This window comes from Mustela erminea, chromosome 14 (genome assembly GCF_009829155.1).
Source record: "Mustela erminea isolate mMusErm1 chromosome 14, mMusErm1.Pri, whole genome shotgun sequence".
NCBI classification, from domain to species: Eukaryota; Metazoa; Chordata; class Mammalia; order Carnivora; family Mustelidae; genus Mustela; species Mustela erminea.
This window is the reverse complement of record NC_045627.1, coordinates 42,566,262-42,593,607: the sequence shown is the minus strand read 5'-3', so window position 1 is coordinate 42,593,607 and position 27,346 is coordinate 42,566,262. Positions and strand designations below refer to the sequence as shown.

At 45.0% G+C, this 27,346-nt stretch overlaps 1 protein-coding gene across 34 annotated transcripts in view; it reads left to right on the top strand.

Moving 5' to 3' along the window:
- Nucleotides 1–27,346, top strand: part of KCNMA1 (potassium calcium-activated channel subfamily M alpha 1) — a 724,697-nt gene that overhangs the window by 477,397 nt on the left and 219,954 nt on the right. For all 34 annotated transcript variants that reach the window (XM_032312863.1, XM_032312897.1, XM_032312898.1 and 31 more), the window contains exons 6-9: nucleotides 6,443–6,518; nucleotides 16,756–16,831; nucleotides 18,930–19,100; nucleotides 20,689–20,780. In XM_032312863.1, coding sequence (XP_032168754.1) covers nucleotides 6,443–6,518; nucleotides 16,756–16,831; nucleotides 18,930–19,100; nucleotides 20,689–20,780 — 415 coding nt within the window. The remainder of the gene's footprint in view (nucleotides 1–6,442; nucleotides 6,519–16,755; nucleotides 16,832–18,929; nucleotides 19,101–20,688; nucleotides 20,781–27,346) is intronic.

Genomic DNA, 27,346 nt, shown 5'->3' with positions numbered 1-27,346 from the left:
AGTTTTTTCAAATGCTCTTTCTGCATCTATTGAGATGATCATACCATTTTTATTTTTTATTTTATTTATTTTTTAAAGATTTTATTTATTTGTTTGACAGACAGAGATCCCAAGTAGGCAGAGAGGCAGGCAGAGAGAGAGGAGGAAGCAGGCTCCCTGCTCAGCAGAGAGCCCGAAGCAGGGCTCAATTGCAGGACCCTGGGATCCTGACCTGAGCCAAAGGCAGAGGCCTTAACCCACTGAGCCACCCAGGTGCCCTGATCATACCATTTTTATCTCTCATTTTGTTCATGTGATGTATCATGTTGATTGACTTGTGGATATTGAACCATCCTTGGAATAAATCCCACTTGATCCTGGTAAATGATCCTTTTTGTATTTTTAAATACAGTTTGCTAATATTTTGTTGAAGACTTCTACATCTAGGTACCTAAGGGATATTGGCATATACTTTTCTTTTCTTCTTCTTCTTTTTTTAGTAGTATCTTTGTTTGGTTTTTGTATCAGGGTAATGCTGACCTCATAGAATAAATCTGGAACCATTCCTTTCTATTTTTTTTTAAGAATAATTAGAGAAAGATAGTTATTAATTCTTTCACTGTTTATGGAATTTAACTTTGAAGCCACCTGGTCCTGAACTTTTGTTTATTGGGAGTTTTTTTTTAATTACAGATTGAATTTTGTTACTAGAAATCAGTCTTTTCTGATTTTCTTTTTTTTTTTAATTACTTTTCAGTGTACTAGAATTCATTGTTTATGCACCACACCCAGTGCTCCATACAATACGTGCCCTCCACAATACCAACCACCAGGTGTGCCCAACTTCCCACGCCCCCCCCGCCCCTTCAAAACCCTCAAAGTGTTTTTCAGAGTCCATATTCTCTCATGGTTTTCTATTTCTGTCCTGTTTAGTCTTAGAAGACTATGTTTCTTGGGATTTATCCATTTCTCTTAGGTTATCCACTTTGTTGGTGTATAATTTTTCATAGTAATGTCTTATAATTCTTTGTATTTCCGTGGTATTGGTTGTCCCTTCTCCTCTTCCTTTTTTTTGTTAAAGTTTATTTTTTAGTAATCTCTACACCCAACGGAGGTTTCAAACTCACAACCCCAAGGTCAAGCGTCATATGCTTTTCTGACTGAGCCAGCTAAGCACCCCTCTTCATTTTTTATTTTATTTATTTGCATTCTCTCTCCCCCTCTCTTTCTCTTTTTCAATGAGTCTGACTACAGTTTATCAATTTTGAGTATCTTTTCAAAGAATGAGCTCTTACGTTTCATTGATCTTTTCTGTTTTTCTATTGAGTCTCCATTTCATTTATTTTTACTCTGATCTTTATTATATTTTCTTCCTTCTACTAATTTTGTTTTATTTTTGTTGTTGTTGTTCTTCTTTTTCTAGTTCCTCCAGGCATAAGGTTTGATTGTTTATTTGAGATTTTTCTTGTTTCTTGAGATAGGCCTGTATGACTATATACTTCCTTCTTAGAACTGCTTTTGCTGCATCACAAAGATTTTGAACCTTTGTGTCTTCAGGGTATGGGCCAAGAGATGAAGGTACTAAGAGTGGGTGGAGAGCTTCAGCTCTGGTAGAGTTGCAACAGAAGCCTCAGCCAATGCCATGTAGAGTTCTACAGCCACATGGTTCTTTAGGGTTGTCCCAAATGGAAACAGGGCAGCGAGTCTTTTTCCCCACATCTCCTGGTTATTGGGGGCCATCCTTGGCAAGTGTATAATCTTAGATGAGCCCTCTTCATGAGTCAGGAAAGAATAAATATCTCTCTGGGGCACCTGGGTGACTTAGTCAGTGAAGCATCTGCCTTCAGCTCAGGCCATGATCCCAGGGTCATGGTATCAAGTCCTGCATCAGGCTCCTTGGTCAATGGGGAGTCTGCTTCTCCCTCTGCCTGCTGCTTCCCTTGCTTGTGCTCTTTCTCTGGCAAATAAATAAAATCTTAAAAAAAAAAAAAAGAATAAAGATCTCCAAAGAAGGTACCTGGGCTGTGTCTCATAGTATCCACTACAGCTCATGTGTGTTATTCATTTAATATAGTCTCAGATACGATATAGAAGTGTTTTATTAGGATTCTTATAGTTAGTTCATCATTAGTACCCCACAATATGTGAAGTACCGGGGCGCCTGGGTGGCTTAGTGGTTAAGCTGCTGCCTTCAGCTTGGGTCGTGATGGGATCAAGCCCCGCATCGGGCTCTCTGCTCAGCAGGGAGCCTGCTTCCTCCTCTCTCTCTCTGCCTGCCTCTCTGCCTACTTATGATTTCTGTCTGTCAAATAAATAAATAAAAAAAAATCTTTTAAAAAAAAAAATGTGAAGTACCTGTGCCCAGGTAATTCCAGCTTTCTAAACTAATACAGAGTATAGAAAATGAGAGAACCATCTATTTTAATTAGTTGTTGATATAATAGAGAAGTTTACTATTTCTTAATATTTAAAGGAACTCACTTGAATTCATCTGGATCTTTGTGGGGGCATAAATCATGGTTTTTGGCACACACATACTTTCTTCTTTACATCTTGGTCCTAGTCATTTTCTATTTTCCTGGAGTATCATTTTCTTTCAGAGGTTTTAAGTTTTAGGGAATAAATGATAAGAATACAGTATTATAAAGCAAAGAAGATGAATGATTTGTCAATTAGCCATGCCCTTTCCACCTCTCCCTTTTCTTGGTCTCCTTTATGGAATTTGAGTTGCTGTCTGTGCTTCTATAGGACATCTCTGGGTACAGCAGAAAGACCATTGTTTATGACTTTTCCCTGGTTAGGGGGCTTCAGATGTCCTAAGGGTGTCAGCCCTCCCCTGTGAGCCCTCAGCACTCATGGCTCTTTTCTTCAGGGAAAGACCACCCTCCTTGGGCGGTCTCCGTGTTCTGAATGCAGAGTATGTACCTTTAATTCTCTGCTCATTCTTTTTCTTTTCTTTTTTTAAAGATTTTAGTTATTTATTTGACAGAGATCACAAGTAGGCAGAGAGGCAGGCAGAGAGAGAGAGGGGGAAGCAGGCTCCCCACTGAGCAGAGAGTCCGATGTGGGGCTCGATCCTAGGACCCTGAGACCATGACCCGAGCCAAAGACAGAGGCTTTAACCCACTGAGCCACCCAGGAGTCCCTCTGCTCATTCTTTTTCAAAAGGCTGATTTATTTATTCAGCTCAGGTGGATATTTACCAAGCACTCACCTTACTCCAGGCTCTAATTCAAAGCCAGGAGCAAAGCAGACACCAGTTCCTCCCCTCAGCCCACTGATGTTATGGATAAGGAGTCAGAAAGTAAATCACTTAGGTAAAGAAGACGCTAGTGCTTCCTCATGCTGTGGAGAAAAGTGAAGCGGGCACAAAGAGTAAGAATTTGGAGGGGGGCCGGCAGAGATGGATAACAGAAGGCAGCCAGGTTGGAAGGAGGCTAATGCCGGGAGACGGAGGAGGCCGTCAGATCCGCAAGGAAATGGGGTGGTGTTGCTTTATAGGCCCTTGGAGGACTTGGACTTTTGACTCTGTGTGAAATGGGGACCTTGGAGGATTTTGAGCAGAGGGGAGTCATGATCTATTATATTGTTTACCAGGTTCATTCTGGCTGCTGTGCTGAGAATCGGCCAGCGGGGTCCAGGGCAGAAAGCAGGGAGCTGAAAGGTCCATGCTTCAGATGACTATCTCTGTAGGCAGTTTGGCTTGTTTTTCTCTCCTGTACATTGTTAATCTTCTAGTGTCTCCCTGCTTTTTTATTGGCAAAATGCTCAGATCTAGATCTACAGTTCACCTCTGGCAAGACTAGAGGACCTTCGGCTGCTGCATTCACTGTTTCCTACCCTTACTTCCATATAGCTCCCTAACAAGGGAAGCTTTTATTCTATTATATATTTATGAGTCACTTTAAAATGTGGGACGCTGCAGACAAATAATAGAGGATGCAGCAGTATCACCTACAGTAAAAAGAAATCCAGTTCAAAGTTTGTTTTCTATTTTTGTTTCCATAAATGAAAAAAATATATATGCAAATATATATGTATACATAAATATATATTTACATATATACTATATATGTAATATATGTACCATATATTTGGTATATGTGTTATATATGTAATATATGTACCATATATACTACATATCTAATATGTTATATATTGTATATGATATATATATATGTGCATATATATGCATACACAGGATTTTTAGGCTGAAGCCATTAGTGGCTAATATGACACTAAAACATCCTTCTGTGTCCTTACTGGTTTCGGTGCTGCTAGTCTTCTACCTCAAATTTCTCAGTGTGTCACTTTATCTCCCAGCAGTGTGTGCTGATGATGCTGGACTGAGACCAGCCATCAGGTTGGGCTGGATGCTTAGGACCAACAGTAGAGTTTATTACAAGTATACCTCCCAGCCTCTGCCACTCAATTCTGATTTAATAAGGCTTGAGAACTTTGAAAATATTTTGCACAAGCAATATATTTTCTGGGAAGTCCTGGGCTGTTGAAGACATTTTTTGTTTTATTTTTATTGTTGAACAAGTGCTTGACAGGCATAAAAGTCTTGGGCCAAATTCTCCTTGTCTTAAGAGTCTGAGTGTTGTCCATTGTCATTTATATCTACTATCACATCATGTTGTCTTTGTGGCGTTCATGGTGACCCTCTTCCCACCCTGACACTTTGTTTTTTAATTTATGTTAATACTTAAAATTTGAAGAAAAGACTCTGGATGTGAGTTTCTAAGAGCTGGTCATTCATTTTGGCTCTTACTCTCCAGTCCTTTTTCCCTTTCTAGAAAGTTCTTTTCAATTATGTCCCGCCCATTACTTAGGATCTACAGGTTGTTTGTACTTCCTTTTGGAACATGTTTTATTCATAAGTTGGATTTCTGTGATCTCCCCTCCATTTCCATTTTCTTAGATTTCATCCTTTTTTCTCCCATTTCCTTATGTTCTCTGTGTTCTGGGATTATTTCTCAGGTTTGTTCTCTGCAGCGTTCGGCTGCGTTAAGTGAACCTTTCATCAGTTCTGTTAGGACTGTGTTTCGGCTCCTGGGCCTTCAGTTCATCAACATCCCCTCTCATCTCTGCACTTTCTGGTTTAATAAAAGTAATCTAAATATCATTTGGCATAGAAGGCCAGCGTTTTCTGAGAAAATCTTCTGTTCATGAAGGTAAATCCTTTTTAGATGAGAAATTTCCCTTTTGAGCTATTATCCCTTTCTTCCTCTTGTGCAATAGGATTCCCCCCCCCCCCTCCTGGGCTTTGCGTTAGTCCTTCCTTGTCCCCTAATGCTTGAACAGAGCGAAATCTAACCGGGCCCAAAGTGGAGCCATAGAGTGGAAAACTTCGCATCTGTCTGCTTTCCTCGATTCATTGCAGTGACTCCCCCAGCCTCTTCCCACTGCTTCCTGCCTCACATATGGGGGCAGAAAAAAGTCTCACCCATCAGCCAAGAGCTGCCTGTCAACAAGTTAGCCCACCTTGGGCTTAGTACTGCACTTGGCATGTGGGGGCACCCGACAAAATGCTTTCGGAAAATCTGTACAAGAAAATCCCCTTAGCAAAGGGTGTGATATTGAAACTCTCTCAAAGCTGTGATAATCAGCATTTTTTCAGTAATTCTCTTACATGATGGCCAAGCATGAGTGACTCAGAATGTTTTTGACTCATGAATTTGATTTCAACGAAATGTATTTTACTCCAGGCTATTAAAACACAACAATAATTTATATTTTCTCTAATCCTGGATGGTATCTTCCTTCCTGGTACCTGTCCCTCTTCTGCTGTCTAGAAATGCTGGCTCTTGGTTTCCATTCAGCAGAGGTTGCCAATTTAGAAAGGACAGGCATTTATCTTGATGCTTAGTAAAAGCGGAAATATATATGTTTTGGATCCTGAAGTTATGAGGTGTGAGATCTTACCAATTTGACTTTTTTTTTTTTGATTGGGGGAGAAATTGAGAAAATGGATCTAGAAAATGGATCACACTGTAGCCTTTACTCTTCATTTTATCAGGTGAAGATAAAGTTTAAAAAAAAAGAAATCAAAGACATCAGGTTATCCGATTTGTTTGTAATCTGCTCTTAGCATAAAGGTTACCTGGCCCCATTCCCAGTGTTTTTCAGAGACAAAATCCTCTCAAAAGAGTAGGCAACTTAGGAACAGTGCTTTAAATCTGAGATGAGCAAAGGAGAAGCCTCGTTTAACGGGGCTTTCCCCACCGGACCTTTCTCTACGTGGCTCAAAACAGGCCTCCTTTAATGAGAAAGTTTACCAGCATGGATTAAACCAGTCAAGAATCAGAATGAAGGACTATGACCAAGGTATGGGATGGTTTAATCGTCTGTAAGAACTTCAGATCCCTTCGACCCTGGCAGCTGTAGATCAAACGGCTGAGTGTGAACATTAAAACCACGCAGTGAGAATAATGTGTCTCTATTTCATTTCTCTTTCCAGGTTTGAGATTTTTAAGAGCTCTCAGACTGATACAGTTTTCAGAAATTTTGCAGTTTCTGAATATCCTTAAAACAAGGTAAGATGTCCTTATTCACATTTTTTTTCCCCCTCGTTCTGGCCCCCCACACCAGTTTGTACATATTGGGTGTTTTTGTTTTCATCACCGCAAGCTGAGAATTCTGTTAGTCTCAGGAAGAGTGATCTCGCACAGAGGTCTGGAGAAGGCACAGAGTAGGGCTCGGATTGCTCTCTTCTGCAGGGCTGGGGACTGTCTGGTGAACAGAGAAATAGCTGTGCATGTGGGGAAGGAGACAGTTTTGGGGGGCTGTGCAGGTTGCTTGGAAATAGGCCACAGCATCCTGGAGAGACGGTGCCCAGTGGATGAGAGATCGAGCAACTCACTGATTGGGAAGTCCTTGCTTGCGGGTTCTAAATCGCCCCTTTATTACATCACTAAATAAGAAATTGAACCTGAACGTAAAAGCAATGGAAGCAGTGCTCTTTGAGAGGCAATCACAAGCCTCATACGGCAAACAGAAAATCATTTCATTTCAAAGTACATTTTAGATGTTCACTTTATAGCCACGGTAGTCCCTGGGGCTCGCTCTGTGAATTGCCTTTTGGGGAATACCTAAAAACCTCCCGCCGAATGTACCATGACTACTTCTGTTAACTGTGTTATGATCTGGAAAACACTACTGGACCAGGAGGAAAAATTCCCCAGAGACCCCTTTCCAGATGACCTGCGGGTTTGCAGAGCTGGCCCGAAACCAGGCTGCCTTGATGAATAAACTAATAAAAGAGGTTAGACGTCCTCTAATGGAGAATAAGTATAGGCCATAAATTTCTCTTGTAGGAAATTACACTTTAAGAAGCTCACTGCTAATGTTCCATTTCCTCTGAGGTTGACGTGTTTGATAAATGATTAAAAACAGGACACTTCTGGATTTTGTGATTTATAATTAATACACCTGCATTTCGGGGGCCTTGGAGTCAGCGTTGTTTTCCCAGTCCCCGAGGCTGGGACTCAGCTTCCTGAACCTGTCACAGCCGACACATGCGGCAGGTCTTTGGCCTCCATCTTTGGGGTTTGCATGTTTTGTTTGTTTATTTTTGTTTTGCTTTTTTTTTTTTTAATTCCACACTGGTGTCTTCTCACCAACTCTTCATGCGCATGTGGGGTAAATCCACTTCCTGTTATCCAAGGTAAAAAGCAAATGAGCATCAACCACAATAGGAGTCCTCTCTAAGTGGGTCCCCCCACCCTGCACTTACATTACCCTGGTGTGAGTGTTTATTGATGTTCCATTTAATAGTATGTAGTATGCCTAAGATAGAGTGAATATTGTTACTTTTTGTATTTCTTCTGAGTGACAGTAACCTTTTTTGGTTCCTTCTAATTTTTTATGGTCTTGGGGGCAATTGACTCTACTCCTGAAATTAGAAGTATGGATAAGCTAGTGACCCTGATGCTTACCTGCAAAACTATATTTTTTTATATTTTGCCCTGCTAAACTGTATTTTTTAGGGTAGAACCAGTGTGTACCCAGGGCCATGCGCAGGAAATGTATTTAAGAGACACTTGTTTTTTCTGGTGGGGAAGGCTTTGTGGAGTTAACCACATTCTCGAACATGCTGTAACGCCCCTTGTTCCCTAGTTTGTGTGTACACCATAAATTCAGGGGCTTTTAATTCTCTGACACCAGTGTTTTAAGAATGTGCCGTGACTCCAAGGAATAACGTGGAAAGAAAACTGTGTTCTTGTTTTTCTTGCATTCTGTATGGATCGTTTTTGGACTTGGGAAGACTATAAGCCAGGTGAATAAAATATCTTTCCCTGGACTTTTGTGAAGAGACCCATCAATTTCCCATTCCTTGGAGAAGCTTCCTCTCCTTTAGGTGCAGGAAATAGCACCAACATGCCGACCGATAACCCCACAGTTAGGCTGTTTCATTCTCCCAGAGCACAGGGGAGAGAGCTGAAGCAGCCAGCTAGGGCAAGTTGGGGGAGGGCAGTCTTAGGGAGGAGTCCCAGAGTGACAGGCTGCTGGGGGTCTGCTCTCTGGAGCTCCAAACAGCATTTCCCTAGAACCCTACTTTCCCACTCAGTTCAACTCTTTCTATGGTAGAGGCGGTTTTGAGCATAACCCCACAGCTTGGGTTGTGTCGGTTCCTGGTGCATGTGTGGGTGATTGAGTTAATTCAACAAGCCTGAATTGAGTGTCCATTCGTACCAGCAGCCAAGCAGGGGACCAGGGTAGCATCCTGCTCTCAGAGAGTACAAGAGGAGGGAGAGCCAGCAAGACCTGTGGTGGGCTGGTGCTGGGACACAAGTATATCAGGGTGTGGGGGGGGTGGCGGTGAGGTACAGAGGAGAGGAATGACATCAGGCTTGACATGAGTGTGGGCTGGTCAAGGCTCTTCTTAAGGAAAAGGGATTGTCTTAGGTGAGCTTCTGAGTGTTATCCAAGTAGGGCTGGGCTTGGGCAGGTGAGGGCCAGAAACCTCCAATCACTGAAGTGACAAAAGCATACAGGTGAGAGAAATGGTTCCTTGGGGGCTCTTTGAGTAATCCTGCCTGTGCTCTTGGATACTGGGGGCTTTGTGTCAGGAAAACAAAGATGACATTAGGAGGGCAGGCTAGGGCCAGATCCCAGGCACAGAAGGAAACTTGACTGAATGGGAAGGACTTAAAATAAAACTTAAAAAGTTCTTAATTGTAAGAAACGTGACTTAATTGTAGAGCCTTTACACCAACTCTGTGAGCCCCTTCTCTCTTTGGATGCCTGGCTAATCTCAGCTTCTTCCCTCTGTGGACCCCTGAGCCCAGATCCTGAAGGCTCTGATGCTGAGAAGAGGAAGCCTTGGTTTTTATAGGGCTTTGGGCGCAGAGCTTATTTCCTGGTGACTCCTCTGTACTCTGCTGTGTTCACGGTGATCTTCCAGGAGCGTGGGTGCAGCCCAGGAATCGCTTTTAGGGGGATTTTGTCTGCCTTTCTCGGGTGGCCCCCACTGATCTGTGGCATTAGGAAGGGATAGAGACGTTGCAAATGTGATTTAAAATAATGGCTTGAAATTGCAGTTTCATTTTCTGTCCTTTGGCTGCCTTGCTTGGCAAAGAGCTGGAAGAAACAGAGCAAAGAAGTATATGGGGGAGAGAGAGAGAACTAAGTGGGCAGCAAAGGAAACCAGAGTGAACAGGATGACAGAGAAAACACAGATGAAAGAAACAAGTCACAGTGATGGGACAGCATCAGGGCCATTCTTTAAACTGCCAGCTAATGGGGGGAGGGGTAGTGGCTACCTTCTCCATGTCTGGAAAATGGCCTGTTGAAGGGAACAGAGTCCCCTCCATGTCTTTGTCCAAGTTTTTGGCAGTGCATCAGTGACCCTACTCCCTGGCGAGCAGACTCACCGAGGAGAGGGTGTGTAGTTATTCTGCACCAGAGCAAAATAAGGAGCTCGGTTTTAAAGGCTGTCATTCCGCGCGTCTCACTTGATGTGTACATGTTGATGATGAAAACAGGAGACAGCCAACAATTTGTTTCAAATGACAGTGGCCTTACTAATTATTAAAGTAGACTGTGCTCGGGCCTCCTGGGTGGCTCAGTCGGTTAAGTGGTTAAGCGTCCAACTCTTGATTTCAGCTCAGATCATGATCTCAGGGTTGTGGGATTGAGCCCTGTGGGAATGACCCCAAGATCTAGAAAAGCATAAAGTGTAACTTCCCCACCCCCACCTGTGGTTGAGACAAACATTACGAGCATTCTCCCACGTCACTTTTATTTCCCTCAGACTCTTCTATGGTGCATGTGCACTGTTGTTTACCTAGCCCACACATTTTGGGAGGGCATTTGGAGAACTAAAATCATGGTACTACAAATATGACCTTGGAAACGTCTCCAAGGTTAAGTTCTTTAAAAAGTGTGCTCATTATGGAGATGGGCTCATTATGGTGGGGGTGTCCAGGTGAAGGCCACACCGTGAAGGCTCCTGGGCTTCACAGATTTAACTGGACAGTGAGAGGGGATCACTGAAGGGTTTAAGTAGGACAGGAATGTGGTCAAATCTATGCTTTAGAAAGATCGACTCGTCCACCAATTGTATGATGGGTTTGAGGCATCTAAAACTGGAGACCATTAGACCGTTTGGGGCAGTTGTCCAAGCACGTGGTACCAGGAAATGGCCCTAAGCTGTGCAGCTCAGGGTGGAGAGCAGGAAGAGGGGTGGAGAGGTATGTAAGGGGCAGAAGGGACAGAACTTGATTTTGCTTATAGTTCAGCCCAGTCATCTCAGCGTGGTCTCACGAGTTGACTTTTCAGGGGTGGATACCTTGCATCTGTCCAGCAGAGGTAACAATGAAACAAAATAAAGCCACTGACACCTGGCTGTGCACTCAGCCACAAAGGAGGAAAATAGTGGACAAGCTGAGCAGGGACAGATTTGCTCTGTTTTGTAGAAAGTGAATGACATTTTTCAGTGTTAACCAAAACATGTCTTGATAAATACAGTGAGGGCAAAGACCGCGCACGCTAGCTCTGGGTTTGTCGCTATGCTTTCAGAAAGAGACAGACTTTCTCTCTTCCAGCATGTGCGTGGTCCTGGAAAGATCTCCAGTCTGCAGGAACAGAAAGATATCTGTGCCTGCCCTTGGAGCATTCACTGTATCCAGTCATGTAAATTTCTCTAATGACTATTGAGAACTCATGAGTTGGGGACCCAGAAATGATTGCAGACAACATGAAAATGATTTTTTTTCTTTTTTTAAAATTTAATTTAATTTTTTTCAGTGTTCCCAAATTCATTGTTTATGTACCACACCCAGTGCTCCATGCAATACGTGCCCTCCTTAATACCCACCACCAGGCTCACCCAATGCACTACTGCCCTCCCCTCCAAAACCCTCAGTTTGTTTCTCAGAGTCCACAGTCTCTCATGGTTTGTCTCCCCCTCTGATTTTCCCCAGCTCACTTCTCCTTTAGATGAGTTAGGTTCTCATGATAAGGCCCCGAGTCCATTCTTCCCTCAAGGCAAGAGAAAGGGGCTTAAATGTGAATGGTTCCAATATTCTAACTATTCTAACCACTGGGAAGTTCATGTTTGGCTCAGACCTGTGACCTTGGTTACAAACCTATGCCTATTTCCAGTGACCCTTTTGCCATACAGAACACACAAACTTAACCCTGCTACCCTCTCCCTCCTCCCAAGGAGCCCTGTGCGACCTGGTAAGGTTCAAATTTCAGAGTATAGAGAAAGTCCACTAAGACTTAATCTTGCATCCTTTTCACAGGGCTTTTAGATGATTGGTTGTACAGTTTAATTTGGAAAGCAAATTCCTGGTGCTAGCAATCTGTAATGATGTTAATGCCATAAAAATAATCAGGTTTCAGTGTTGAATATGGACGCTTTCCGCGACAATGATGAACCGTTCTACGCACAGCAAGAATTCCCTTAAGCACTATTAATAGCATTATGACAGTCATTTAGAAATTAATAATCATCGTATTTAGGTTGTTTTTCCAAAGCACCAAGAGGCTCAAAGGCTACAATAATTTTAATATCTCAAGAGGGCTCCGGGGGTGCCTGGGTGGCTCAGTGGGTTAAAGCCTCTGCTTTCGGCTCAGGTCATAATCCCAGGGTCCTGGGATCGAGCCCCGCATCAGGTTCCCTGTTCCGCAGGGAGCCTACTTCCTCCTCTCTCTCTGCCTGCCTCTCTGCCTACTTGTGATCTCTGTCTGTCAAATAAATAAATTAAAAAAAAAAAAAAAAAAGAGGGCTCCGTATGGTGATTGGTCAGGCACTGCTTTGTTCGGGTTCCAAGGATCTGGGAGTGTGCAGGCGACCCAGCTTGGTATTTAATTATCCTTTCGGAAAATGAACAACACGGATTTTCCTTGACGTACAATGGGGTCACATCTGGATGAACCCACTGTAAGTCGGAAATACCCCAAGTCAAAGATGCACTTGTTGCACCTGACGTCTGGAACATTGTAGCTTAGCCTAGCCTACCTTAAATGTGCTCAGAGCACTTAAATTGGCCCACACCTGGGCCAAACCATCTAACTCAAAGCCTCTTTCATAATCAACTGCTTAATACTTACTGAATACTGTACCAAAAAGTGAAAACCAGCGGTTGTATGTCGGTTTTGGGCTCTTACTGAATACTGTAACTTACTGAATACTGTACCAAAAGTGAAAACCAGCGGTTGTATGTCGGTTTTGGGCTCTGGTGGTCACGTGGCTGACTGGGGGCTGCAGCTCACTGCCACTGCCCAGGGTCGCAAGAGAAGTCATGCTGCCTATCGCTAGTCTGGGAAAAGACCAAAATTCAAAACACAAAATCTCGTGTCTCTGAAGGCATGTGGCTTTCACACCGAGAATGGTATAAGTTGAATGCTTGTGAAGTCGGGGACCATATGTACATGCTTCTCTGAGAGGCCACCTGTTCCTCATCTGCTTCTCCCTCTCCCGTGTTAGCTCACACCTTGGAGGACTCACCAAGTAGAGGAGTGTGCCGGAGTTTGCCTTGCCACTGAGAAACTAGTTGATGTTCCAGCTGCAACAATGAACTGGAGTTCTCTGGCTATCAGAGTTTCTGCTTCTGATAGCTCGTTGGGTGGATGCCTTAGATCCATACATTTTATTTCTACTCTGACAGTCTCTGGGTGGGAGAGGTGGGGGCTTGTTTTTCTAGAGCGAGAATGCTCTGGAAGTCCAGTGAGTCGGCCTCTGGGGTTGACAGGCTGCTCTAGGGAACAGAAAGGCAAGAATTCTGGTATCTCTCTGCTTTCAGGAGAGGCTGAAATAGAAGATTTTAAACATTATTTTGGTGAATTGGTGATTTCCATTCACAGCTTCAGAAACTACCTAGAGATGGTTGCATGACCCATGGTAACATCTGGGAAGAGAGACAAAGGCCAGGGTTTAGCAGATCTGTGCTTGTCCTTGTAAATGCCAGGTCCATCCAGAACCTGCAGAGCCATGGAACTAAGCATCCTGCTGAGCAGTTGGTGGTGGTACAGGATCCACCCTCTTTTCTTAGGTAGAAATGGTCCCGGACCTACTTTACAGACTCGATCAATTGTTAGATTCTCCGAGAACAATTTGGATTTTACCCCTCCCGTCGTGAGCAGATGGCTTTAACTGTGAGGGACAGACTCTACTTTGAACCAGCCTTGATAATGATGGGGATTCAAGACAGAATAGACATGTCTAGATCCAGGGGTTCAAAGTCTCCCATCAGGATTCTGCTTTTCTCTTTATCTCTTCCAGGTCACGTTCCAAGGCAGGCTTTCTCCAGGGCAGATGGCCTTCCAGAGCCCCAGACTTATACTTTTTTTGCTCCTGAATCTCAGAAGGAGTCAGATTCTTTCTCTCCCACTCCATTCCTTAAAAATGCTTCCGATAGGGGCGCCTGGGTGGCTCAGTGGGTTAAAGTCTCTGCCTTTGGCTCAGGTCATGGTCCCAGGGTCTTGGGATTGAGTCCCACATTGGGCTCTCTGCTCAGCAGGGAGCCTGCTTCCTCCTCTCTCTCTGCCTGCCTCTCTGCCTGCTTGTGATCTCTGTCTGTCAAATACATAAATAAAATCTTTAAAAAAAAAATGCTTCCGATAAACTCTACTTCATAGCCATTTAGAGCCGAGAGCTCCTCCAATTGGTCTATGTGGTTCAAGCCACCCAGGTAGGGGAAGTGGGAGACTTTGAGTGACACCCACCCAGGTCAGAGGCTGAGGATGGGGCTGTCCTTGAGGAAGGGATGTAGGAAACCCAAGAGCAATAGACACAGAACCCTGTGTAGCTTCTCCCAATTATTACATTGGGATTATATTATAGGGTTTGGGTCAGACAGGGCTGGTTTGAATATTAATCCCACTGCCTACCAACCGTGTCTTCTCCGACAAGCTGCTTAAGTATACCAAGCCTCAGTTTTTTTATTTGGTTAGCGGGAAGAGTGATAGTACCTGCATCAAAAGGTAGAATGGTAAAAATCTGAGCAGAATGAAGAATTCAAGACGATGCCTAGCACATAAAATAGGGACTCAATAAATATTGGCAATTTTTATAGGCAACTTTTATAATCTGGCAACTGTCAAGATGAGTAAGAATGATGGAGTGGACATTTTTATTGTTTTTCTGTTTTTGAACCAGAAGGAAGTCATTCCACACATTTCAAAAGATCAGTATCAAACAAATATTTAAAATATTTGGCTCTATTTTCCTGGAGTTGTCAGAACCAACTCTAGAAAAAACTGAGACCATGGGCTGCTCTGCTCAATTCTGTGAAGAAAAGACAATTGAAGATAAAGGCAAGCTGGGCTCTAGCCTCATCCCCTGTTCTGGAACTGCTCATCTGACCTCCACTGAGGGGCTCTTCCTTCAACCCCTGGGCTACCCTGGACTTCAGCCCCCTCCTGCCTTCCTCCACATAGTGACCCCAGGATAGATATAGTTACCAGAATTTTTCTTTTCCGTTTCTTTTTTGTGAAGTTCAAGAGTTTCATCAATATGTCCAAGAGAGTCTCTCTCCTCCTTGGGACAGCTCTTTCTGAGCTTTTCCTATCCTGTGCATGGGGCACAGGGACAGACCAGGGAAGACTCTGACGGACACCAGTCTATGACTCTGTAGGCCAGGGACCAAGAGGACTTTGTAGTACCCAAGAGGGTGCACTCTGGTCAAAGTGGCCTGGCTCACATTCCAACTCACTACTTCCTGTGTGGGTGACGTCACAGAGTCATCATGAACAGTAGAGGAGGGAATACACCGAAAGTACTTAGAAGAGTGAGCAGTGTGAACCATTGCTGTTTATTACTGTTACTATATCCTTGAAACTCTTGGGATTTAAATCATGGGTTCCACATGAGAAAGAAGTAGGAGAGGGCAGAGAACAATCAGTCAAGAATGATGGACAGAACCACCCGGGGGTGGCATTCCGTCGCTACAGAGAGACTAAAAGAGGTAGAAAATAGAGTCTGTTTCCGCAAGATACAGCCAGGAACACAAGAGACAGACAGCAATCTAAAACAACATTACAAAAGTGTTCGGACAATGGGGTTGATTACCAGTGAGTGGCCAGGAGTAAGAGCCAGGAGGAGTCCCTTGGTATCCCACGTGCGGGGACGACTTTAACAAGGATGTGGGGATTGCATCAGGCTCTGAAGAAAGGGAAATGTTTGCAAAGATAGGAAGGACCATCTTTGGCAGTAGAATAAACGGACGGAGGTCCCACGTTTGGCTGTGATGGAGGTTTCAAGAGTTGTCGTTGAAGAAGTGGTAGGTGAACCTGAAACTTCAGCAGGTGTTGAGGAGGGAAGGAGTTTGGAAATAACATTTTAGTCAACAGGAAGCCTTTGGATAGGGAAGTGACCTGCCAACAACACTGTTCAAGGAGCTAGACCCCAGCGGGAGTGAATAGGGTGAAGCCAAGAGGGAAGAGTGCAGGGGGAGGAGGGACCAGTTCACTCAGGATTTATGCATAAAGGCCCTACTATGTGCCAGGCACTCACTGTAAACGGATCCAGGCAGACAAGGCCTCTGCTTTCAGGGTGCTTAGACTCTAGTGACTTAGACTCTGTGACGGGCAAAGCCTAAAAGATTTACCATCTGTCCCTTTATAGAAAAAGTTTCCTGACCCCTGGAATAAAGAAAGCAGCATAATAACGAAATGCAATTTCTGAATCTCGACTGGTTCCTGTAGCAGGATAAAAAAAATGAAAATATCACTAAACGATTTCAGGGCATCTGGAGAATTCTAAAGAAAGAGTGTCTTTTAGATGACATTCCTGAATTCACATGAATTTTCTTGGGCATGACAACTGTAGAGTGTGTTGCATGGTGTCCTTCTTAGGTGTTATATGCTGAAGTATTTGAGGGTTACGTCATGCTATGTACATTGTATTTGTAAATGTCTACATTGTATTTGTAAATGATACAGCCAAAAAAAAAAAAAAAAGAATAGAAAAAGAAAAAAAAGAATACAAACAAAATGTCCAAAATATTAATTGCTTCCTCTAGAAGAAGTGTTTATTATACTGTTCTTTCCATATTTCTGTAGACATAAAAATTTTCAAAATAAAATTTAACTAAAGAAAAATTAAACCCATTTTCATGGCCCAGATGTCATGTACACAGTAGGTAGGCCGTGTCCCTACCTACCAATGCAGGATCTTCCAGGACCTTCCTTTATGATGGAGGAAACACTGGGGACTAGAGGTGGGCGGCCTGTCCTTTAAAGATTGCTGTCACTCTGGAAGGCAGCCCGGACATGGTCTTCTCTTGTAACTTGGGGATTTTGCTTGTTGTCTCTTTTGCACAGTAATTCCATCAAGCTGGTGAATCTGCTCTCCATATTTATCAGCACATGGCTAACAGCAGCGGGGTTCATCCATTTGGTAAGTATCCTTGACGAGGCTTCAGCTCTGGCTTTTCTGCAGTCAGTCCGTCCCTGCGTCATTTTATGACTTAAATTTTTCTCTCTGAAGGACACTTCAGCCTCGCTGCAGAATGTAGGAGCAGGAGAAGCAACTGCGCCATTGTCTGGGTTTCCAACCCTTTTACCTTAAACTAGTTCCAAATGGTGAATGATGTTCGCTTCATTAACCTCCGTTTTTCAGTTCACTGGTTTGGTGGATTTTTCACCCTGTCTGCAGTAACCCCAGTAAGCCACAAGATGGCAGTGCGTCCTCAGCCAACACTTGAAAAGGTCTTCACACAAGGCTGGGCGTTTGACCCACATCTCTTAATAAACAACAAATTCAGATCCCTCAGTTTCTCTCCGCTTCCCCCTTACATAAAGCCACCTCTGATTCTTTTGCCTGATTACTTGTCAAGTTATTTTGTATCTCCAAAATGTTAATTCTTCTAAATTAATGACTCTTTGAAAGGCTTCCATTATTAAGTCAAGTTATTCGCACCTCCTCAAGGAAGACCTTTATTCCTGCTTTTAGGGACCACAGCTTTTGTTGGAAGTGTGTTTCGCACAAGCACAAACTGTTAAAACTGGAAGGGGCCTCATCTCACTCTGAAGCTTTGAGTAAATGTGCCTTCCCTTTACTAAGCCTCTATCTGTGTTAAGGGGAGGAAGGTGCCTTTAGTCACCTCCCATCATTGGGATTTATGTAATTATCGTGGGAGGCGGGCCTGGAATGGAAGCTGGGGCTCTCATTCAGTCACTAGATCTGAGGGCTCCCCGCCCACCCTTTTATGCTGATGGAATTCTGGGCTGAAATCACTCTTCGTAGGTAATACCCTCATCACCGTATTTGGTCTTCAGTAGTCCCGTGGGGTGAGCTCACCGTATATTTTGGGAAGTAGCTTCTGCTCCACCAGGAAAGCTCCATGAATATGGCGCGTTGAGCTCGAGAAGTGATGTGTGAAAGAGGCTAGGTTTTGGTTTTGGAAACTTTCTGCCGAGGAAGAACCAGAGGCTTGGTGGATTGGGGGCCTGGGGGCTGGCTGCCCACACGGGCCATGTCGGTGGATCCCAGGCACTGCCCGTGTGGTGTACGGCAGGGCTGAGATCCCGGGAAGACCTGGAGATCCGGCCGCATCTCTCCCTCTCTCCTGAGAGTAGTAGCTCGAGTGTCTCTCTTGCCTCCCTCACAGCTTTGCTGGTGGATCAAATTGACGGAAAGGTAAGGTGTTGTGTGGAGTTGGGTGCGCTGTACCCCTGGGGACAAAAGGCTCCTAATTCATGCACTTCCCCCTTGAGCGTAAGTATTGCCTCTGGCTGATTCGCCAACCGCAGAGTTGAGTTGTTGCTACAGAGATCAATCTGTAGGCTGCACAAAGCTGAAAATATTTACTATCGGGTCCTTTACAGACAAAGCTTGCTGACCCTCAGTCTAAGGGGTTGTGCAAAAGCAAATCACTCTCTAGAGCTCGACTTTCGTGCGCTCGGGGAAATTCTTGCCCTCTGCAGGGTAGAGCCATTCCTGACATTCTGCAAAGCCAGGAGAGCAGAGTCTGACTCTGAGAGATGCTAATGGGGCTTCAGGTGTAAGGTCTGAATGAGCGAAGCCCACCGGGCAACGCCTTGGTCAAAATGATGCAAAGAGAAGGCCCCTGGTGGGAGAGTCTCAAATTTCCTCGGGAGCACATGAGCGAGGCCCTCGGAGACTGAGCAGGAACTCACAGAGAAAGGTCAGGGCAGGGCTCTCTGGCTCTTTCCTTGAAGGTAATGCTGTAAAACGTGGCCAGAGGCAATGCCTTCAGACTCTGCTGTCTTCAGATCTTCAACAATGAGAAGAAAACCAGACTAGGTAGGGATAGTCATCTCTGCTCTTTCCCCTTCTCTGCCCCATCATCCTGGAAGACAGTTGTGTGTTACCACCCCACTTTCTCCATGACCTGCTCAGAGGTTCCAAGTCATTGCTGCAGAGCTCACCCGGGGCCACAGACGCCTGGTGCTGAGGCCCTAGAGGTTTTGGTTTCCTGGTATATCCTATGCACACAATGTCATTTTTTCTCTTCCCTGTCCCCTTGCTTTAGGTGGAGAATTCAGGGGACCCATGGGAGAATTTCCAGAACAACCAGGCTCTCACGTACTGGGAATGTGTCTACTTACTCATGGTCACCATGTCCACTGTTGGCTATGGGGACGTTTACGCGAAAACCACGCTTGGGCGCCTTTTCATGGTCTTCTTCATCCTCGGGGGACTGGTAAAAACTCTTTATTACGATGTCGATTTTTATGGTCATTAATATTTTCTACGATCCGTTTCTTTAAAGCTTTGTATTTTAGATTCTGTGTTTCCACATTACCAGCAAGTGATCACCTTAGCGTTACCTCCGGGCTAAGTAAACCCAAACGCAATGGTGACTTTCCTGCGTGTTTCTTAGGTATGTTAGACTCGTTTCCCAGAGACCCAGGCGCCCTCCCCTTGTCGGGGTCAGCCTTTTCACCAGGAGGAAACCCAATGGTCTTCAAGAAAGGGATGCTCACTTATTAAGTGAGAGTGTCTGTCCCTTGGTAACGTAATTCAGCAGCTGGTTCTCAGGGCGGACAGCTGCTGTCCCCGACCAGTCTACGCTGTGGACACGCTCTAGATAGTTTGCGGTTTCAAGAGCTCCCCCACACCCTTCACGATCCTCCCCTAACTTCCAACAAACACTGTGGCTGGGGCCTGCCCTGAAGAGTAGGGTCCCTGCGGAGGACGGGAAGCCTAGGGGTCTCCTGCAGGGGGATGTCCTTGCGTGACCCCAGTGCGGTTTCCTAAGCAGCCGACCAGCTCCATGATGCAGCGACCCGTGGGGTGTCCCCCCCCGACCACATCAGAAAGTTTCGCTGTTTGCTTTTCTGACCTTTGCAGGTCGTAACGGTCGGTTGTGATGTAATGTTCAAGGGGGATTTCTGGCAACACATCGGTTGCTGCATTTTGTCTTTCAAGGTAGCCCATTTTGAAGTTGAGATTTTTGCCGCGTATGCGGAGATTAGAATCCTCCCTCGCACACGGCTTCCACGTGTGTACACCGCACATGCGTTTATAGGATGCATATCCAGCTCTCTGTTCTGTATGCATACGGCACATATACATTTACAAAATGTATATGAAGGTACATGTGCGTGTGTCCACTGGCGCAAGCATTTCCTCCGCGCCGGGGCGGTCCCTGCAGGTCACGAGACCCACCGATCCAGCCACAAGCACAATGTTTGTTGGACAAAACATGGCAGATTTGTGTTTCTCCTTGCTATTCTGTCCTCCTATGTGATTTCCTAAATTTACCTTTTGTACTTTTGGATGATTTTTTTTTTTTTTAAACAGAAAAAGTGTATGTATCATTTTAATCTTCTTTTGGTGTTTACTGTCTTTCGTCACTCAAAACGGCGTTGATTCTCCTGTGAATTCTAACTAGAAATGTCTTCTCCTGCCCTTGTGTGTTTGTGTGTGTGAGTGTGTGATTTCACCAGCATGCACCCCTTGTACTGACTTCCTTTCAGCAAGAAACGCTGAATGTCAGTTTCTTTATTCCTGTCTCCCTTGCATTTATCCTGACTGTGATTTTTTTTTTTTTTTTTTTTTTTTTGGTAGTTGTCCAGGTTGGCTAATGTTTGTTTTGTCCTGTGTATTTTCAGGAGCTTGCCCTTTCTGTGCCTTTATTTTTATAATCCACTTTATTAGTATATACCTTTGCAGTCCTAACCCTTTTGTGTTTCCGGATCTTAGAGCCCCCTCCCCTTCTGAAAAGGTCACCCCCTTTCTTTGGCCTGTCTTTTCAGTCTCTCTTCTGTCTCCTGTCTTCTCCTCAGGCCATGTTTGCCAGCTACGTCCCTGAAATCATAGAATTAATAGGAAACCGCAAGAAATACGGGGGCTCCTATAGTGCGGTTAGTGGAAGAAAGTAAGTATGCCAAGAGGTTTTGCTGCCTCCGCTGTGGTAGAATCCTCTCTGCATGCCACTTTTTTTTTTTTTTTTTTTTTTTTGGCTCTTTTTTCTTTGTTTCATGCATGTAGGCAATGTTTGCCCGCTACGTGCCCGAAATTGCTGCTCTCATCCTGAATCGGAATAAATTCGGCGGGACTTTTAACAAACATGGAGGCAGAAAGTAAGTCAGTTGCATCAGAAGAGATGGGGTTGAGTGACTTTCCAGAGCCCCTCTGGCAGTGACACAGGAATCCTGCTCTCTCCTCCCCTCCCTCAGAGGCTTCTGTGAGGGAAGGGCCATATTCTGTGTGGGCTGTGATGTCAGAATTACCCCAGGAAGCTTTCCCCCGTGGACCACCTACCCAGACGTGTGCCCGTTCATGGCTCTCTTCCCTACCCATCGATCCGAGACACATACTGCATTTCTCCTGGAAAGGGTTCCTAGATGACGGGGCCTGTATTTTCTGTTCTAACCCCTCCCCAGGAAGCCGAGCTCATTCATTCTTCCCATCAACAGCCTCAGGGACTACATTCTGGTTCCCCAGACAAATGTGATGCCATCCTTGGGGTTTTGTTTGTTTGTTTTTGATTTTAGTGCTGCAGTAACATGGGATTGTCCTCCAGCAGGGAGGCCTTAGGGAGGGCAGGGTCAAGGTCGCCTGGCCTACCGTCAAGGCATTGTAGCAGCCAGGAAAACGATTCTCTGCAGCCAGGAGGCCCCGAGCTTATCCTCAGAGGGACAGTTATGTTGTTGAGATTCCTCAGGGCAAGACACATTCTATCTGTGGCATGTTGGAGCACGGGTCCTATTCCCAGTGAGGCTTTTGTTGGGCTTCCTGTACCTCAGCGCTTTCTTCTGGGGGACTGGCTCACTTTGTGGTCCAGTCATTCCACCAATCTCCGAATCACTGCAAGCCTTCATCACCAACCAGAAGCCTGACTCCTCTATCGACAGCGGGGCCTCAGCCTCTCTGTCCTTGGCCGGAGCGCCAGGCAGGGCTGGTGGCACCCATTCTTTACTTCACTTTTTTTTTTTTTTTAAAGCTTTTTCTTGGGTCCTCAGCTTTGTTGTTTTTGTTTTTGTTCAAACATCCACAGAGTAAGAGGCACACTTGAGGGTTAAGGCACAGCTCGAGGGGATGTGTCCCTGCGTGCACGCACAGTACCTACCATCCAGATCAAAATGGGAGGATTCTTATCACACAGACCTTACAGTTTTTTCAGTCCTACAAGCTCTGATTGCAGAACTGGGTCTCCCCCCTCGGACACGTTTTCAGATGAACTCTTTTTGTTTTGTTTTTTAAGAGAAAATAAAACCATAGTACCGCCCTTCCTCCTCACCTCCTCCCGTCCTGTTGGAGGGAGCAGATCTCATCTCTTGTGGGTGATCCCAGAGCCTCCTGAGCTCAGGGGTCTAGTCCTTTGTACAGAAAATGAGGAGGTGGGGAAAAAAAAAACAAAAAAAAAAACAAAACAAAAACAAAAACAAAAAAACAACCCAAAACTCATTTTCTTGAACTGCCCACAGGACACCAGTTCCCTTTCAAAGGAACAAAGGACAGTGGGCGAGAGGAGGCCAGTTGGCGTCTCTTCCGTGCCGGCAGCACATTCCTCCACCTTCCCTCTAATGGAGCCCTCCTCTTCCTATTACCTTAACAGCCCTGGATGAGATGAGAACCAAGCTGTTCTGATTTTGGGGCCATTGGTTGGATCCAAAAGGCCAGAAAAGTCCAGAGATTCCCATTGGTCATTTATTCCATTGCCAAGAGGAAAACAGCTCCTCTGCCCATTTCGCCTCTAAGGTGTGAGCAGGTCGCCATAAAGCAGAAGGCGTTCTGAGGAACTGGGCTCTCTGTATGGCCTCCCACCCCACTAGCTCTAAGCCAGCATTTCCTTATCACAGCCCCCGAAGAAACCCATAAAGTCAGTTGCCCCGATGTGTACATGGACCATATATCTTGATTCTCACTCCGGGTACAATGTTTTTCTCTAACTAGTTTTCCTGGTCCAGTGTGGGTGGGCTGGGTGACTGGTGGCTTTTGTCGGTGGGTGCCCCAGAGGGGGCCTCAGAGCAGCGGCCTCTCACCCGCCCCTGGTCCGATCCGGTCATCTTTCTCGCCTTGGCACTTCCACTCAAACCCTCGAGGGCTGATGACTTCAGATCACAGACTTCCCGTGGCTTTTGTTCTGTCTGTCTCCGTCATCTTTTATCATGGCCTTTTAGCCTGTTTTGTTTTTTTTTTTTTTTTTTTTCTCTTTCGCTTTCTCTCTTCTCCCTTTATGAAAATACACACTTTGCTTTTAATGTTCTCTTTGGGTCTCCGATGTCCCCCGACCCCGAGGACAGAGAGTAGGTCCTGTCATCAACGCCGGGACCGGGACCGTTCATTTTACTTTACGCATTGTTTCCTGGTTCAAAAGCTAATTACTAAGTAGTTTAAAGAAGCCCTTTGGTCACTTAGATCTTTCATCAGAAAATATAAGCTTGGGAAAGGAACAGTAATAAAGGGCCATTAGCACCCTTTGTTTGATGTTGTTTTTCAGTCAGTAGAACAAGATTGATGAAATGTTATGTTTGGCCAAAATTTGAGTTTTCATTTGGAATTCAGTGTTGAGAGAATGGGCTGTCAGAATCAATAAGTTTTCTTTCGCTTGGGATATGGGCATGTGGTAGTAATTAGCAATATAAGGTCTTTAGTTGAGCAAGCAAGCATGGACTCTGGCAGCAAACATAATGAGAAACTACAGTTGTTCTATTTCTAACGTCAGAAAGTTTCCAGATAAAATTAAATGCATTTGCAAAAGGAAAGCAGCTAAACTTTGTTGAAAGATAGAGTTCAGACTCTTAAAATAGCATGCTTTGCCCCATGTTTCTGTGTATGCAAAAATCTACACACTAGACTTATGGACGCACGTACGTATACTCTTCTCCCCAGGGTTTCATCAAGTGAATGCCCAGAATGTAATTAAAACATATACACAATAGAGGGGATTGCGTGTGCGTATTTTACGTAGGAAGGACCTCTCCAACGATGCGCTGACAATTAACTTGTCAAAGAATTTAAGGGAACGTGTGACCCAAAGCTACAGACATGTACAACTTTGAAATCTAAAGATGATTTAGAGGGGAAAAAAAAAAAACCCCAAACCAGAAAACCAAAAACACAAAAAATTAGGCAGAGAAGTTTAAGGTTTTGTTTGTGCAACACCCAATTTCAGGATATCGGAGAACATGGAGATTTTTGTTGGCGCCTCATTTTCAGTTTTCCTCTATGTGTTGGGCGTAACGTAAACAGTCCACATCACATCCCCAGACATCTTCACCATCAACATGGGATCAAGGGCCCGAGTGGCTTTTCCCAACACTCGTATCGATGTTCCTCGCTTGACCTCCCACAGGACCTCTAGAGCCAGTGGTAGATGTGGGGACATGTGCACATGTGAGCATCCACTGTTCTCTACTTTATCTTATTACGATGTATCGGGGCTCCTAAGAATAGGAATTGGGTGTCAGTAATCAGGGGTCCCATGTGTGGCCTATGCCTACAGTCTCTGTGGGCTGGAGGTCTTGGGGACAAATGGCCTCTTGGGCTGAGACCCCAGATTTTATTCAGAAGGGTAGACCGCCTACAGTCCAGCCTGCATCCCCCAGGGGGCACATTGCTCCTTCTCTTTTCCTCCATGTAAAATCAAAGCTGCTCAGAGGTGGGCGAGCAGGGGGGTGAGGCTCCCATGGCCTTTGGGATCCCGGTTTGTTCTTCTTCCTCCCATAGCCCCTTGCCATTTCCCCCAGAGATTTCCTCTGTGTATGTGACTCAGCCACTCCTGCTTAGTTTATGAGAACTGACAAGATCATGATCCGAGGTCATATGGCCAAGGGCCATGGAAAATAATCATCCACAGAGAGGAATCCATCTGATGTGAAAGGTGGCCCAGCTGGGGAGCCATCCAGACCTTGTGTTTCCCATGATGGGCTTCTGGGGCCCCAAACTGAGGCAGTCCTTGGTCAGGTGTTTGGGAGAAGGGAGAAAGAGATGTGTTTGGATTATTCTACTGGTTTCTGGTAGCCAAAGGCTGAGAAGATACAGAGAGAGGAAAATGAATAATAGAGGACAAGATGAAGGCAAAAGGGGGCCAGGAAAGCGAATGAGGTCTACTTGAAGGAAGGGTCTCCTGGCTCATGGAGAGTCTGGGCCCCCCTTCTGGTTGGGGGAGCAATTGTCACAGACCAATATGGCTTTAGTTCCAATATAGGAAAGCTGTCCGTGGAACTTAAATGCTATGGCTTCCCTCAGAACTTTTCTTTATGTAGACAGAGGAATGCCACATACTTGCTGATGAAAAGGGAATCACTATGACCCAAAGACTTGAGACTGCCTTCTTGGACCGTAGTGATACCTACAAACTTGCATATTTCTTAATCCTCATAGCAACCACATAAAGAAAGCATTACCATCTCCCTTTGCAGTGGGTGAGGAAATTAAGGAACAGAGAGATTATGAGACTTGCCTGATATTACACAGCAAATAAAGGATAGATTTGGGATTTGAACCCAGGGGCAGTCTGCTTCATGGGGTTGTGTTGCCTCTAGCGATCATCTCTTGACACGTCTTTTTGTTCTAAACCCCATGGTCCTGTGGTTGTATGTTTTCTTCCACCCCTGCCCATTGCAGGGGGTGCACAACACTGTGCACATGATGGAGAAGAAGAGAAATGCCCGAGTATCACTATGGGCCTCTCTCTTCCTTATGCTCGCCTATTGCTTCTAAAGGTCTTGCCCCCCACCCCCAGGGTCAAGGACCAAAGGTGGAGAGGGGACAAAACCATTTCTTCCTTGATTTTTCCCATTTGGTGAGACTAGAAATGTATTTATCTCTTGTACATTTGTAACGATGAGGGGCTCTCAAGGATGGAAGGAGGGATCATTGACCAAAATGAGATTTGTGCCTTATTTGTGGGTCTCAACATTTTCAGCACCTTTCTGGGGAGTTCATTTCCTAGGTTACCAGCCATGGCGGACTGTAGTGATCTGCCAGGTGTGGACACTCCCACCGCCCCACCCCGCCGGCAGAACCTATCTGAGTGGCATCTTGAGAAGAATGTTCCCAGTCCTGGCAGACATATCCACCTGTTCTGCTAGGTTCTGTGGCTGATCTGGGGGTGGTCTCTTCACTGTCAGTGAGACTTAGAGTAGCAGGAGCCCCTCCTGGAAAGTCCTGTGTTAGGTACACTTTCTGGGCTTGTTTCAGAGCCTTGGGTGGGAGTGGTACCTCTGTCCTTCAGGAGGGAGTTAGGGCAGACTCTGCCTTCAATGTGAGTTGTCATCTCTGGATTGTAGGTGGGAGCCCTAACGCCATAGAGGTTGGCAGAATTTATCATGCTTTTCTACTTAAAAATGAAAACAGATACTTTATTATGTTCTTTAATGTAGTGGTCATATTTTAAAAAGTATTCAGTAATTTAACAAGAATTTCATGACCTAAGAAATACTGGAGCACAGTTCGTTTCCTGCCTCCCTCTCTGTTCCTGTCATCATGGCTACCGGATCCTTTTCAGTCTGTGGAGGTTCGCCGTGTACCCTCGTGCCCGGCACAGTGTGGGTTGTGTTGGGTGCAAGGGGTTCAGCAGGGAGCAAGCTACCCGTGGACCTGTCCTCAGGGTCATTGCGGTCACCAGGAGGTCACAGGCAGTGTGCCAGGCTATAAATGACAAAACCACCAAGTACAAATTTTAATGCCTGTGGCAAACAATGAAAACAAAAAAGACTAAAATTCTGCTGTAGAGACAAACAGGGATGAGTTACCCTGAAGAATTCCTGGGAGGTGCCATTTCAAAGGAGGGCCGGGTAGAGCCTGTTCCCTGGCTGCTGACCCCCGCTTCTGGTTCTCCTAAGCCGAGGAGAGCCAACACCCTAGTTTTAAAATTCATATTACATGAACCCCTCTTACAACCATCCATCTTTGGTTCTACCTTCACGGGACTAAGTCTTAAAATCCTATTTTCCTCTCAGGCTCTGCTTTGCCTATATAGTCATCCTCACTGACTAACTGAGAGAGGGCAGTCTTCCCTGGTTCCTTATTATTGGGTTCTTATTTAATTCTGTGCCTCTTCTCACATCAGAAATTGCCTCCTCTTCTCTCTGTGTGTGTCTTTTGTTCCTTTCTGAGACCACTTTCTATTCCCTCCTGCCTGGCTGTCTTGAAGTCCCACTCCATTCTCTCAACCACACTCCAGCTTTGCCCGTTGTGGTTCGAGACCGCTTATTGTTTTTTAAAGGTTTGGCACCTTAGAGGAGCTACTGTGCCAGGACAGACATTGCAGTGGATCCTTGAACAACACGGGCTTCAGGGGCGTGGGTCCATGTACATGTGGACTGTTTGGGAGAAATACAGTACAGTAAATGTGTTTTCTCTTTTTTGGGATTTTCTTAGTAACATTTTCTTTTCTCTACCTTACTTTATTATAAGAACACAGTCTGTAATAAATGTCACCTACGAAATTGGTGTCAGGTGACTATGTTCTTGGTAAGGCTTCTGGGTCAG